At 30.1% G+C, this 16,185-nt stretch overlaps 1 protein-coding gene across 3 annotated transcripts in view; it reads right to left on the bottom strand.

Moving 5' to 3' along the window:
* LOC142332556 (NADH-cytochrome b5 reductase 3-like) overlaps window positions 1-10,214 on the bottom strand; it is a 57,970-nt gene extending 47,756 nt beyond the window's left edge. Inside the window, exons 1-2 of one of the 3 annotated variants that reach the window (XM_075379011.1) lie at window positions 10,085-10,214; window positions 2,562-2,661 (exon numbers count right to left, since the gene is read on the bottom strand). In XM_075379011.1, coding sequence (XP_075235126.1) covers window positions 2,562-2,579 — 18 coding nt within the window. In that variant the 5' untranslated portion in view covers window positions 2,580-2,661; window positions 10,085-10,214. Of the gene's footprint in view, window positions 1-2,561; window positions 2,662-9,109; window positions 9,129-9,827; window positions 9,852-10,084 lie in introns of those variants that run through there. The other 2 variants (XM_075379012.1, XM_075379013.1) reach the window with 2 other exon arrangements.
* Window positions 10,215-16,185: the final 5,971 nt, after the last annotated feature.

Here is a 16,185-nt window from a genome sequence, read left to right as displayed (position 1 = left end):
GTAATATTAAAATTATTTGCAATTAAAACCAATATGTTAATTTACTAAGTTCTGTACAGGATACGCCTATCAATATGAAATATTGAAAGGAAAGAAATATGTAAGGGCTATCAAAGAATTAGATTACAATTAATAGAACAGTTACACTTGTAATGCAATAGGTAACTTACAACATGGATTTAAATTAAAAAAATATTTTTTGTTACCACAGACCATTGGAGTGGAATGTGCAAAATTTCTTTATTGGTTTAAGTGTAAAAAAATACAGAGACAAAAAATTCCTGTCAACTTCTTTTATGGAACAAGATACAGCTAAAAAATAAAAATTGTCAGTGATTTTATGGGGAGGGGGTAAATAATACCAACCTTTGGTAATTTTTTAATAAAAAAAATCTTTTGTTTAATTGCCCCAGTAAAGATTTGAAATTTTATTTCAGCAGAAACACTCCACCCCTTCTTCAATTTTTGCAAATTTTTATAAATTCTCCCCCCCCCCCCCCGCGAATGTAGTCCCTGTCTACCAAGTTTGAAGAAAATCTGTCAACAGGTTCAGAGCTATAAGACTAAATACAGACGCTATAGACATTCATACGCTCAAACACCCATCTGACAAAAATAAATTTTTGGACTTGGGGCATTGGAATAAAAATCTCTTTTTGTGGACAAATCATTCTATTTAGTTTTTTGTTAAATTTAAAAAAAAAAAATATCTCCTTAAGGCACAGAACTTAAAAATAGGCCAATTTTTTTTGTTTCTTTTTACTGATCTATGCAATTTTCTGTTATAGATAGCAACATATATCACTTTAGCTGAGAAAGTAAAAGAATAAATAGATATTTTATTCAGAAAAGAATGTAATCATTCATTATATTAATCAAATCAGAAATTTAGTTTTGTGAAAAGGTTTAAAAAGGAACTGCTTATACATTTCCTCAAAGGATCATTGGAATACTTGTAAAAATCTTGATAAAAGTAGCATTACAAAAAACAAAAATTAATAAATAAAAGATAAAAGTGATTAATAGTTCATATAAATGAGAAAAAAAAACTGTTTACACAAAACAACTGTGACGCAAGAATGTGAAAATAATAATTAAAATCAATAAAGACTCAACACAACAATTTTGACACCATTAACTGACAAATATTTAATACGTACTTATACATACATTAATGAATACATCAAAAATCTATATTTATCTAATTAGTACAAACCATTTTACGCTAATTAACCATATACATATAACACATTAACCATTTATATATATATAAAAAATAATATGTTATATACATATAACATTAACCATATACTTTTTAATTCCTTATATGAAGTAAAGGAAGTATTGTGATGTGAACATTTTCAGTTTTCAATGGAAATATCCATTTTGACCATCCCTGAATTCATTTTGACTAGTTTTGTCATGACATCTGTACGTAGGTATGTGCATATGTATCTCGTGTAACTCAAAAACGATTATCTGTAGGATATTGAAATTTTGGATTTAAGACTGTTGTAACATCTATTTGTGCACCTCCCCTTTTGATAACAATTGACTGGTTCAAAAAATTTTGATTTTGGACTTTTTCTTAACTACAGTAGTAAGCCCTCATTGAGAGCTTTTTAACAAAATATTATAAGTGGTACTTATTTTCATTGATTCCCGAGTTATAGCAAAATAAAATTTAAATTAATGAAATATTTGCATCTTACAAGGGGAATGTACATAGGTTCAAATCAGACTTCATCTCCTTTTTTTTTTAATTTAAATATTTTGTTTATTAATTATTAACCTCCGATACTAAAAGGGTTTTTACAATAAATAATAATTGTATAACAATAAAAAAAATGAATAAATATTATGAAATAATATTAATGAAATTAATTAATTTTTAATTTTGTTATTAATGAAATAAAATTTTATGTACTTTACAATAAAAAAAAAAATGAGTATATGTAATTTAATAGGTGAACAAGGATGTCACGTGTCCACATCAGATATTTTTATATTTGTATTTGCTTTGTTTCTACATCTGTACTGTTTCTTTCAGCATTTTAACCGTTTTCTGTTTTTTACTTTTATTTGTGTACATTGCTGTTTCATTATATTCATTAAATGATTTGACGCACTGTTTATATTACATGAAGATATAGAATCAGAGTATTCAATAAATTATTCCAGCAATGCAACTGTTCCTATCATTTTAATGAAAACATCAGTTGTAACTGTAACATCCATAAAAATATTTTAATATATAGACAGACGAGTACAGACCCAACTTATAAGGAGAAAAAAATTTAACCAGACCGTAAAATTGTAAATGAAGGAAATTCAGAGAACTGAGATGAACATAAAAAAATGACCCAGAAGTTCTTTATCACAATATAATATTAATTTATATCACTTTACCTCATTTGTATTTATAATTTTTCACTGAAACATTACTTTTGTTTTCAATTGATGTATTTTTTAATTCAGCTTGCAACTGAAACAAGTATTGTAAATAAAAAAATTACATCTACAACCGCAATGCAGAATAATTACTAAACATATTTACTCACATTATAATTGGAATACATGATGTAAACAAGTTGAAATTTTCAATAACTTGTAGACTCCAGCAGAATTTGTACTTAAAATAATACTGATAATTCAGCTTTCCTGTAACAAAAGTAAAAGTTTTAAAGTTATAAACAGGAAAACCAAATATGCTCCCAGCTAACCCAACATATTCTTTATAATATATTTTAGCAAATCTGAAACAATGAACCAATTAACGCATATGCTCATACCTGATAATTATAAATGTACAATACTTATTTTGTAGTTTTAAATATTATATCTTAATCAGTTTTTGTTGTAGTCACCAAATAAAATAACAATTTTAATGTAAATGTTTTAATCTTTAAAACAAGTTAACAATAAATTTTTCTTTACTTTTAGAGATATTTGCAAAAGCAGAAAATTCTTTTCTCTTTTGTCTCCCCCAAAAACTAACAGCATCTTTGATCATATACTTCATGATATCTGATTTCTGCATTTTTTTCAACACAAAATTTATACAAATACAAATTTGAATATAAATTTTCATTACATAACAATTTTTAAAATTTTTTCCAATTTTTTTCTAGGCTAAAACAAAGGAGGTTAGAGATCATTTTTCTCACCTACTCTTAAGGTAAATTCACTGATCTGAATTAAGACATTATAAATAGATTATGCAAGGAATGAGTAGGTATACCTTAAGGACAAAATATGGAACTTCCCAAGTATCTTCCTACAAAGATAATCATGGAATCTGTGGGTAAAATGTTGATCAGAACTGTGACAATGAGCACAAAATTAATAAAAAGATCAAAATTGTTCTATAATTTTACATAGAAACAATAAATACACAAACTAATAACAAAGCAAACAGTTGAAAGTAATAAGTAAAATCATTATAAAACATAGTAGTAATTCTTAAAGAGTTAACATTCACTGTCACTGACCAGAAAAAAGTTCAAAAGTCACCTGACAGCAGGAAATTGATGTTAACATTTGTTTTGTATTCGACATGTACATTATCAGGAAAGGTGTTCAACAATAAGTAGTACTCATTACAGATAAATTCTTATTAAGAAGTTTAAGTCTGCAATTCAAAGCAAACACAAAAGAAAACTGTTTAAAAGGCAAAAGTCAAAACCGATTTGCTTTGCATGATAAAGCTCAAATGTATACTGCTGTCCATACAACTGTAACACTCCAGAAAATTAAGTTTTAGGTATTGGCTCACCCTCCATATAATCCTTCTTCTATTATTATTTCTGACCATCACCTATTTGGCCAAGTAAAAGGACAATAAGTATTAAGGACAATAAAATCATCTCTGACCAAGAACTTAAGGAAGTGGTGCATGGATGCTCAACCATTTGGTTGCTCAACCAAAAATCTTTTTTTCTGAGTGCATAAAGGGTCAATCCATTTGAAGTGACCCAAGGGTGGTTGCTTGACCAATTCCAAAAAAAACTGAAACTTACCCACTTGTTTCCTACATGTCTCAGGACCTTAAAATTATTTTTTAAACTTTTTATTTAAGGAGTTTACCTGTGGCGGCCATTTTTGTCATGGTACGCACACTTATTTTTGCAATTGTAAGGGTTTATCAAAAAAATCATAACTAAAAAACTATTGGTCCTGGATGGATGAAATAAAAGCAATTTTTTTCAAGCAAGATTCATTTAAGGATTTTCAAGAGGTTCAAACAGCTTATTTATATATGTATAGTCAGCAATGGCAGCTGCCAAATGGCAAGCATTCGAGTGTCAAAATCAAGAGGTCTTTGTTTAAGCTCAAATTTTTTTTTTTTTAACTTATTTATTCTTACACAAACACTAATGCAGATGATTTTTTTTATCAATTGTATTTACAATACTATTTATAAGAAGCTGAAAAAACTACAAAAACAATTTTATTAACCTAACAAACAGATTTTTTTTATAAAATTTGTAAAAATTAAAATTAATAATTTATTTTAATTTTCAGCTTGCCTGCTACAATTCAAAAATATATCAGTTTCATTTGTTTTTGTGTTGTTTTTTTATCATCATGCAGACTGCAATAGGCACACCAAAAGTAAATTTATTTATTTTTATTAAATAGCAGATATTATTTAAAATTAAAATAAATTGAAGATTAAGATATTTTTAATTTGTTTAAGTTTTATAAAACAGAATCTGTTACTGTTTGTTGGTTAATCCTTCATTCCCCATGTGATCCCTATTCCTAAATTTTCATAAAGGTTTTTAAGTTAATGTCTGTTATAGTTAAATAAAGTAACAATCAGCAAACATGAAATTCATACGTTTTTCTTGATACTAATGTGTGTGTGTGTGTGTTAGATGGTGGATGTAAGTTTGTGTACTCTGGGTGAGACTGTAGAAATTTAACTGTTGAGTGTGCTTTGGTGGATAAGTGGCCATGTCTTCATGATTGCTGTTCACATGTCTTGTGTTGGCTTGATTGTACGAATGTATTAAATGTTTGTGGTATGTTTTAGTACCTGTTACGTGTGCTATGTTCATGGATGTTTTCCTCCTTTAGGTATTTGTGGTGTGCATGTAACAATTTGGTATGGTTGATTGCTTGTGGAGACTGAATGCGTGTGTGGGTACTTACCCCCCCTCGTGAAGTAATGCTTTATTAGCGGTTTCCCAGGAGGTGGGGTTGCCAGGGGTGGAGGTTTAGTTGCTAGTGCGCAGGAATACATATGCATTTTCTGTAACATCTTGCGGAACCTGTTAGAGAATCTGACACTGCTTTGGTGCCCATAAATGGGGTTCCTCCACCTCTATATAAAAAGATACTATATAATAACAGCTATCTGCATTAGTGCAGGTACTTAAGGGTACTTTTTCGGAATCAGAGCCAATTCTAAAAAAAATTTTTAACTTAATACTTGTAAAATAGCCAGTTTTTGAATGCTTAATTAAAAAATATGTTGGAGAAATAGAGGTAAAATGATTAATTCACAGAAAATAAAGACGAACACATTGACCAATTCAAACATCAGGTCTTCCAAATGTACCTGAGAGAGATCCAGTATAAGCATTATTGCTTATAAATATGATCTAACCAAACTTAATCCTTTTTTTTTCTTTTCCTGTTTAGCCTCTGGTAATTACCGTTACATAATACTTCAGAGGATGATATGTATCAGTGTAAATGAAGTGTAGTCTTGTACATTCTCAGTTCGACCATTCCTGAGATGTGTGGTTAATTGAAACCTAACCACCAAAGAACACCGGTATCCACGATCTAGTATTCAAATCCGCGTAAAAATAACTGGCTTTACTAGGACTTGAACGCTGGAACTCTCGACTTCCAAATCAGCTGATTTAGGAAGACGCGTTCACCACAACACCAACCCGGTGGGTTAACCAAACTTAACCTATACTCGCTAACCCTAACTGTGAGAGAAGCAAGCACAGGTTAAGTTAATCATTTTTGACCTCTATATCTTCATATTTTTAATTAAGCATTCAAAAACAAGCTATTTTACAAGTATAAAGTTAATTTTTTTTTTCAAAAATTGGCTATCAGATTCCAAAAAGTACCCGTCTTAGATAAGAAAAAAAACATAAAAACCATGACAAGGGGGACTTGAATCCCAGACCTCTTGATTGTGAGGCTGTAACATTCACCATCAGCAGTTACCAGTGCTACGAATGTATATTTACAAATAAGCTACTTGAGAACCACCCAAAAATCTTTATATGGGGTTTACTTGAAAATATAAACATATTATAAACAAAAATATAATATATTATAAACATAGCTGCCAATTTGGATCTAAAAAAGGGATACCCCTCCTACTACTACAAAAAGGAATCAATAAACTCAGTTTTAAATGACTGCCAGCCTTTTAAACTGCATCAAAAAGTCTTAGAAATCAAAATTTAGTACAATTAACATGATTAAAAATGGTTGAAAATTATTCATTATTGAGTAAAAATTATCATTATTCTATTTCAACTGCACTAGTGCTGGGTTACTCTACCTAGAATCATAGAAAAAAATTATTGTTACATGATGTAAAATTGTAACATATGTTAACAGAGAATGGCAGATCTACTCCGGAATATTCAAATTAATCTGTATGAGTTTCTCAGAATTCTGCTCTGTTGCAAATCATAATCTTTGGTTAGTTAAAGTGGCATAAATAACAACAAAATTTAAAAATATTAAAATCTGGAAACCTAAGTAAAAAATTAAATGCACAATCCATGAATTACTGTGTTATATACATATATATGCATTACTACTCTATTTTATTCTTCCAAATATAAAAAAAAAGTCATGTCATGTCTATATCTGTTTAAATTTTACAAGATATAACTATACCCAATCAAATATAAGAAGAAAGATCGGAAAGTAAGTTACACCCCCTCTACGAAATAAACATATTTATAAGCTAATTTTTTTTTTTATTGAACAAAAACTGCATATTTTTATTTATTTTTCGACAATCACCAAGTTTTTCTTAACACTTTTCATACCTTATGACAAGCTTTTCAATTCCACTCTCATAAAAATTTCACCCAATTTCCTTCAAACATTTAATTTCTTCAATTCATCATCATTAGCAAAACGCTCCCCTTCCAGGTCTTGCATGAGAGGACCAAACAGGTGGTAGTCACAGGGTGCTAGATCAGGGTTGTAAGGCAGATGACACCACATTTCTCACTTGAATTTTTGCAGTAACTCCTTTGTCACATGAGCTGAATGAGGAGAAGCGTTATAGTGAAGAAAAATGACTTTATCTGGGTGATGAAGTCACATTCTAAGACCAAAAAGATTGAGTATCTTTTTGGTCTTCGATCTTTAATGGAAATTTGCACATTTTTTAAAGTTTCACAGTAAGATTCGGCATTGATTGTTGTTCCTCGGAGCATAACTTTACTATAAACAACTCCCTAAGAATTGAAAAAGACTGACACCATAACCTTTCAAACATGTGGGAATGTTTTCACTTTTTTTGGTTGCAGTGAATTTTTGTCTCCATTATGTGATGCTCGTTTAGTCTCAGGAGTTAATAAAGCACCCAGCTCTCATCCTGTGATGATTTGTTTCAAAAACTGTAGACCAGTCCTGGAATAACGTTCAAGAAAAGAAAGAGCAGATGCAAAACGTTGATGTTTATGGTTGACAGTCAACAGATGTGGCACCCATCATGCACACATCTTACAGTAACCAAGCTGACATGAATAATCGCAAACACACAACCATAACTGATGTTAAGTTCACTTGCATTCTCTCTAATTTTATTGCACCAGTTACTCAAGATCATTTCATTCACGTGTTCTGCGTTACCACTCGTGTTTGCAGTTGAAGAACGCCCATTATGCAGTTCGTCAGTCACATTTGCTCTTCCATTTCTGATCATTTAGCACCATTTTGTGGTCATAGGAATTGATCATCGTGAACTGATGTGACAATTTGGCGATTTCACAACAATTGTCATTTTTGCCCACAAAAATGCACTTCTATACTGGACGAAACCTCTACAGGACACACCATATTGACGACTCTACACACGTACTCAATGTCATACAGAAATACTGCTGGGGGAATGTAATTACAACTACACAACCAGTTCTGTCACAAGACATTAATATATCCCTTTTAGTTCAAGAACACAGCAAGGGTGTAGCTTATTTTTTTATCCACCTCTCTTACATATCTGAAAGCTGCCAGTTTTTCATAGGCAGATGTTTTAATTACATAATAACTAATAAAACTTATCTCAGTGCAAAGTCATACAAAATTCAATCTCTTGTAGATTATACCTTATCATATACATTGAATGTTATCAAACAGTTACCAAATTTATACATGCCTAAATAGTAACAAAACAATTTTTTACAAACTTCACAATATATATTAAGTAACGAAGTGACATAAAATATTTTAATACATAATGCACAACATAGGCCAATAATTTTTTTTAAGTAAAACTTTAAATGCTGATCTTGGAATGGTGGTAACATCTTATCTTGAGGTCTTGATTTGAATCCCAGTCAGGCATTGCATTATGCTAAAAAATTTCTTTCTATAACCCACGCACAAGCTTCAAGCTTACATGATGAAATTATTAACAAAAAAGAATACAAAAAATAATTATGATGATGCAAATCATAATAAACAACTAGCTCTACTCTTGGAGATAAAAGAAAGTAAAAATCATAAACACAGATGAATAAGTATGAAAACAAAAGGAATAAGTAATGACTAATATATTTATATATAATACGATGTAATAATTAATAACTCACTTTCAGACTGCATCTAAATTGTCCCTCCAGAACTAATTATACCATAGTTTAAACAAGATAACTTGAAAAGAAGCTGCATAATTAGTTAAATAAGAAGACCCTCTTCTAAAAGATCATTTCCATGCAATTTGAAAGGGCATCAACTACAGTTTTTAAAAAACATCATAAAAGTGTTACAATTAATAAGAGGTCTTTTCTTTAGAGCACGCTAGTATGTTCTTTAAAAATACACAGTATTTAAACTTTAGTGAAGTCTGAAAATAGTCAATGTAATTTCAAGAAAATTTAATACTTACTTAGCTGGAGCAAAGTAACAACTCAAAATGTTTAAAATGAAATTCAACAAAAAAAAAATTATGTAACAATTTTATGTATCATAGGCTTTAAGTAACTTCAACACCAGTCCTATAAACTAAACCCCTATTTCGATTTAAAGACAAAGTTCATAAAGTCTTAACAAACACACAGGAATCACAACAATCTTCACAATTGTTCTGAAGTAGCAAATAATAAATCTCAATAGAAGAAATAAGTAACTGTATATAGATTCTTTGACTGAACTGAATAAAAACTGCATATTTTCTTTAGATCTATAGTCATAAATCTTACTGAAATCAATATTAATTTTAACTTTATGAAATCAGAGCGTGCTTCTGTTATTCTTATGTTAAATCTTAGGATTACATTTACAGAAAGCACATCGGGCTTTCAGAGGCAAAATAGACTTATTCACAGACAGTAGAAGCTTTTAGAAAAATTCTGTTTCATATTTTATTTATTTACTAGAACGTATAGATTTCAGAACTAAAAAAAATAAATTATTTAGAATAAACTTCTCTATGAATCAAGTGTTTTTTAAGATTAAAAATTTAATGAAATATGTTGATAATTTAAATGATATACATTTACAATTTTAATTAGACATCATCGTCTACTTTATCCATAAATATAAACAAATTGTGTACGTTAAACTATCTAAAATATTATCGAGCACACAAATCAATAACTACCAACCGATGAAATGTTTAGTCCGGTTTAACCTACATAACCTGTCAAAGAGAGTCAAGTAGTTAAAAGACGAATGGATAATAAAATTCCTAATATTTTTCTACAATAATAGATAAGTGTGCAGTGTGCAAAGAAACTGCCTAAAACTTCGAAGTTATTTTTAAATCATTCTTTAAAAATAAAAAAAACAACAAAACGCGGCTACTGACATAATTGTTAATTTATGACAAACTGCAGAAAATATTTTTATAAAAACTGTTTACCTTTTGAGAAAAGGGAAAACCAAAAATACTTCAACGGAGTCAATTATCAGAGATTAAATAACTAAACATTTTACAAATCCAAGTAAAATTACACGCAACTGTACATAACCATAACTCAGTTCCTGTAATACAGGTTAACCAACAAGGAACGAATAAAATCTTTGATTTATAATGTGATTGCTGAAATTTTAACATAAATTGAAAATGTAAAAATATTATTTATTAAGTTTATGAGGAATAATTAAAAATATGAGAGAAATAATTATAAATGTAATATGGAATTTCATGGAAGTAACACTTAAAGACCCCTGCAGCTGAATAAAAGGAAACTTGTGATTGAAATAAAAACCAAATGTTAAAACAACAGGCAAACGTTAATTTTTTTAGCACGCGCATCTGCATATTATGTGAAAATAATAAAATAACTTCAATGTAGCCTAATGCTTTCAAATTAAATTGGAAGTATTTATCTGGATATATAAATACTTAATACTTAATAATAAGATTTCATACTTAATATACTAATACAATGTTCAACTTAAAAGTGGCGTCATCACATAGTTTAGCCTATAAATAATAGTTTATTGTCCAACACTTAAATAATAATTTACAGAAGATGTTGAAAATCTGATCAAGTGGATGCCCACCACTTAAATGAACTTAACTCATTTGACCATGTACCTAGCTACAATTGTTACTATACCCTGTTTATTTTCTGGATGTCATTGGTAATGTTTGTCTTCAATTACTGCAGGATATATGGATTACTTTTATAAACAATTTCTTTTAAGTATACACATAAATAGAAATCTGGGCTTTTCAGATCTGAGGATCTTAGCAGTCACAATCCTTTAGAAATTATTCTTCCACCAAAAAAATCTGGTAGCATCTCCATAGCACTGAGCTATAAAGCAAGTGGTACTGTCTTATTGGAACCAGCAGTCATGCTCATGCTCTTGCAGCAACTGTTGGATAATTTTTTGGTAGATGATAGCATTTACAGTTTTTTTTTCAAAAAACAAGGGTCCTAATATTCATCAACTTGAAACTGCACTCCATATATGCCTATCTTTTATGAGTGTAGGGGAAATTAAAAGAAAATGTGCAGGTTTTCAGTACACCAGGTCCAGAAGTTCTGACCATTAACATACCCACCAAGATGAAACCATGCTTCATCTATGTAAATGCTAGAGGCAACATTGAACTAAAATGCCAATTTTACCCCTAATGAAGTCTTTCGACCATTGATAGTAGTGAACCCTTTTAGCATAATCAGCATTAGTTAGCTCATGGAAAACCTGCATTTGATATGGATAAAATTTCAACATTCTTTTCACTGCAGTGTGAGCTGAATCTAGTGAAATTTCCCAGCTTAGTCTTCCTAAAGATTTATGAGGAGATCTTGTAACTGCCACTTTAGTGTCCTGTATGACCTGCATCATTAAAACTGACCTTATCAGTAACATTTCTGGTTGAACACTAAACTTGTTTCATGAAATCTTTTAACTAACTTCTGAATAACAGTTTTAACTGGTTATTTTCAAACTTTAACTTTCGCTGACACACAACATGAGATTTCATCTTTAAATAAGTTTCCAACATGAATACACATTCTTCAACAATTAACCATATTTTAACAAACAACACACAATTAAGCAGCCTTGTGTAAAATGCAGTGCTCGACACAGACTGGCAAAACCCAAACGTGCAGGCAGTAAACAGTTACCCAACTAAAGTAACAGTTGTACCAACATCTTTCACTTTATTTTACCCATATCACAGCACCAATGTATGCATTTAACAATATACACTCTTTATTTGTTAATAATTGTAAATTTACAAAACTTCACTATTATTAATGCAACAAACAAGGTTTTTAATGGAAGATGACTGCATAAGATCTCACTTCCATAAGATTTATGTAAAACAAAAAGAGATATTAAGTCCACATTGAGAATCAATCCAGGAGCAATTTAGTTATGAATTCTACCAACTTAAGATCTAATGAAAGTAAAGTTTACGTGAATGGAAAATGGATGTGTGTTCATTACAGCAGCCCAAGTTTAATATTATAAAAATGAAAAAGGTTATTGTAATGAGGGAGTTTCATATTAATTATATAATTTAATAAAGAACAACAAGCAGGCTGCAAATAAAATTATAAAATATATGAAATACCATCCAGATTTATCCAGCTGGTAACGATTCTTAGTGTTACAGACTATACAATACTATCATTATAAAAGCGGTAAATACTTTTCCAACAAGAAGTGTTAGTAAGTCCAAATAGAGAAAAAAAATTTATTAAGTTTTATTTGACAAAGGGATTATTCAGCCAAAATTAAAAAAAATATGTATTCTACAAGACTTGTTTTAAATTATAAGTTTAATGCTATTTTTATAAAATAAATTTAAACAAAATCTATGTACATGATAAAAAAAAAAAAAAAATGTTTTGGTTAACAGGCAATAGTACCTGGTCAAAAGTTTCATAAAACATTTCTTTCAGTATAGTACAGATTTTATCTGCTTTATTTTTGTAGTTTTAATTAAATGCATACTGAATTATTAAATGATTAAAAAAAATTGTTAAATGTTATAAATGTAAGATGTTTATGATAAAAATAGAATTTAGATTAGCTATCCACTGCATTACATCAGGATCAGTCTACTGTTATGTAATTAGTAAATATTAACCAACCCAAATCTTATAAAGCTAAACATACTCATAAGTTTGTTTTCATTAATTACTTTTGATCATGACATCATGAAAAGACCATATTGTAAGAAATAAGTATACAAAAGTTAAAAAAATATTTATGTTGAAATTATTAATTTTATGTTAATTAAGATGTCTATTAAAATGTTAAAATATTAAATTGGATCAAGACCACTTTGATACACTGAGTTTTTTATTCACTCCAAAAGTAGAAAATATTGAAAAAATGGATAATATCAATCACAATACTGAAGAAAGGCTAGATAACTTGAATATGAAAATATTACAATTATAGTTAATGTATATTTAATAAATTTAATATAATTATTCATGGCGAAACAAACCAAATTTTTTTACTGCTTATGTAATAATATTTTCATTTGCTCTCGCAACTCTCATAGTGAAATTTAAATCTAATTTGTCATTGTGTAAAAGTACCATAACTGATAAGTATTTTAAGCAACCTGATATGAGTCACAAGTCATTTTTGAAATGTCAGCCATTTTCAAGTATAAAATATCAAGTCTATTCACTTCCCTTTATGCAGTCTGCCTAAGAAGGATGTATTTACCTTCACACAGTTTGCACTGTATCCTGCAAACTCCATTGTTAGTGTCTTGAAACATTGTATGGTTGGACTTCTAATGTTGAAGCAGAATATGCTTTAGCGTGAAAGTATCCCTCCTAAATGCCTTATTGCAACTTTTCTTTATCTAGCAAAAAGAAGGTCTTATGTAGATTTAAAATTTAGTTTCAGGATATCACTTCAGTTACTTGGAAAAATAATCCCAGAGATTTGTGAAGTGCTGGGAGGATTTTTTGTAAAGATATCAAGCCACTCACATAGCAATCACATGAACTGAAAATTGGAGGATCAGCATTATTGAAATCTGTCAAAATTCCTGCTTAATATACACTCTGCTTGGTTTGGCCATACATCATAAAAGCAGATAAATAATTAACTGTCATGCATAAGTTTGGAATTCAACAAAACAAACTGCATGCACAAGAGTGAGCAGACTGCTTGCTTAACAAGCACTCCAAGTCAGAATTACTAAAGAAAGTGAGAAATGAAATGGTTTCCCACTGCTTTCTTCATTGATCCAAACATAGAGTTGTGTATCAGCATGCCAAGCTTACTGAATTCTAAATAAAGGTTTAACAGTTGAACACTAAAAGGTTGGGAATCAATGTTAATTGATTCCCAAACTTTTTTCTACCTGGTAGTGCTTTATCAGATGAATATTTCATTGCTGTTCTCTGCTTTAATAAAGATTTGTCAAAAATAAGAAAATAATAATTCTTGATTTAACGAAAGTATACTCCAAGCTTGTTTAGATATTAAAATTGGTAGTGAGTTGATAAGATTGGTTTGTGTAGATTGGTTTCAGCTCAACAACTAATAAAGATACACCATCATTCTGATGAATAGAGTGTTCACTGAATTAAATATAGATGTATAACGAACATCAATACTCTCAGAGAAAGCCTCCAAGGACTGGTGCTACTTAAACCTCAGGTACTTTACAAATGTCACAACCCCATTTTGGGGATACAACAGAATAATTACTCTCTACCACTGTGAAATAATTCATTTTAAATACTACTTCAAGGCAGCAGTGCAATTGATTGTCATTAAAGATTAATAATAATTTGACTAGTGACCAGTGTGGACAAAAACATCATACATTTAATAATAGTGACTTTTAAAAATCAAGGCACTAAAATTATATTGTTTAGAAGATTCTTTTTCAACCAAAAAACTACAACAATATATATGTTTAGAGCTAAGTAAATATTATGTTACATTTACAGTTGTTGGTAAGGGGTTTTTTATATCCCATTCAGTTTTTTGTTTCATTATTATACAGAAAAAAATTGTAACATTTACATTCATTTGTTTAACTTTCACATTTGTAATGAATTGTTTATATTTTAATAAAAGCACTGGTGTTCATTATTTGATAATTTGAATAGTTAAAACCAGACAATTTTTTTTTTGTATAAAAGAGCTGTACTACAAAAGCAATAATAAAACAAACATATGTAAGCTTACAGTTAAATTTAATTTCTATATTATTCTGATGAATATTATGTTGTTTCATTTCCATTCATTAAATGATAAACAATATTATTATTTTAACATCGGACATTCATTAATTTTACTTAAATTGTACTGAGAGTAACGCTTGTTGATCTGTAAAATCCTAATATTGTGTTGTGTCTGAAATTCATACCCATTGAGATAAAATACTTTCATTTAGAAAAGAAGGTCCCTTTTTCATAAATTTTTTTATGAAAAAGGGATGAATAGCTGCAAATATCCATGGTCAGCTCAAAAACCTGTATGAAGAGACAGTGTTGAACATGAGCAGAGTTTGAAGATTGCTTAATAAGTTTAAGACAGGAGAAACTTTCATTTCTCCTGCCTTAAAAACAACTCACTTTATTGGTTAAATGTCTTGTCAACAAACCATTTTCTGGAAGGCCAGTGACTGATGAAAACTGGCAGTGAGTTGATATGATTTGTGCAGATTGGTGAATCACATTATGAGAAACTGTTACAACCTTCAATTTTAGACGTAATGCTGTGAAAAGGATTATAGAGGAACTAGACTACAGGAAAGAGTGTGCCTAATCAGTTAACACCTGCTTTGAAAGGCTAAAAGGTGGAAGGTTCATAGAATTGTTTCCATGTTTGAAGTCTCTTTTTGAGTTTGATGATGTTTACAGTACTTTTCTTTAAATTTGATAACTGAAAATAAAATTTGAATATATCATTATGAGTGGCGAATGCCGTCTCTGATGCACAAGCTTAGGAGGAGGATTATTCAGAAGGATTACGGGCTGTCAGGCCGTCATTTGTACATGGTGTACTGAGGTATCTTTGAAGGTATGACCTCTTACACGGCGTCCGTTTGGGCGCGTAGGTTGGAAAGAAATCAAGACTTATTCAAAATTTAAGGAGTGCCCAGCACTCCTTAAACTTAATTGTATGCACTGGTGTTTTTTAAAATAACCTTCTAAGAGGATACCACCGTATTGGGAAAGGCTCTCCCAATTGATTTAGTGGTGAAAGTTCAGGCGGCCATGAAGAAATTATCTCAATGCACTGGTTTTAAATTTCGAACAGCTGCCCTTCTCCAGGCTTTACAGCCTCATGATGGAAGCATTGCAGCAAGAATGGCACGCCATGACTAAAGGAAGATCCCTGTATAAGTTTATACAGAATTTGGGGGGATGGTATGTCTCTCCATCATTTTTAAGGGCAACGGGAGCCCAAGTGCTCTCAACCATGTAAATTTAAACTAATATTTGTTTCGGTTCTGCCTGGCAGCTGATGAGTTATGCGTCTGCGGGGGGGGGGGGGGGGGGTCCAGTT

This window comes from Lycorma delicatula, chromosome 11 (assembly GCF_047948215.1).
Source record: "Lycorma delicatula isolate Av1 chromosome 11, ASM4794821v1, whole genome shotgun sequence".
Lineage (NCBI taxonomy): Eukaryota > Metazoa > Arthropoda > Insecta > Hemiptera > Fulgoridae > Lycorma > Lycorma delicatula.
This window is presented reverse-complemented; position numbering and strand designations above follow the sequence as displayed.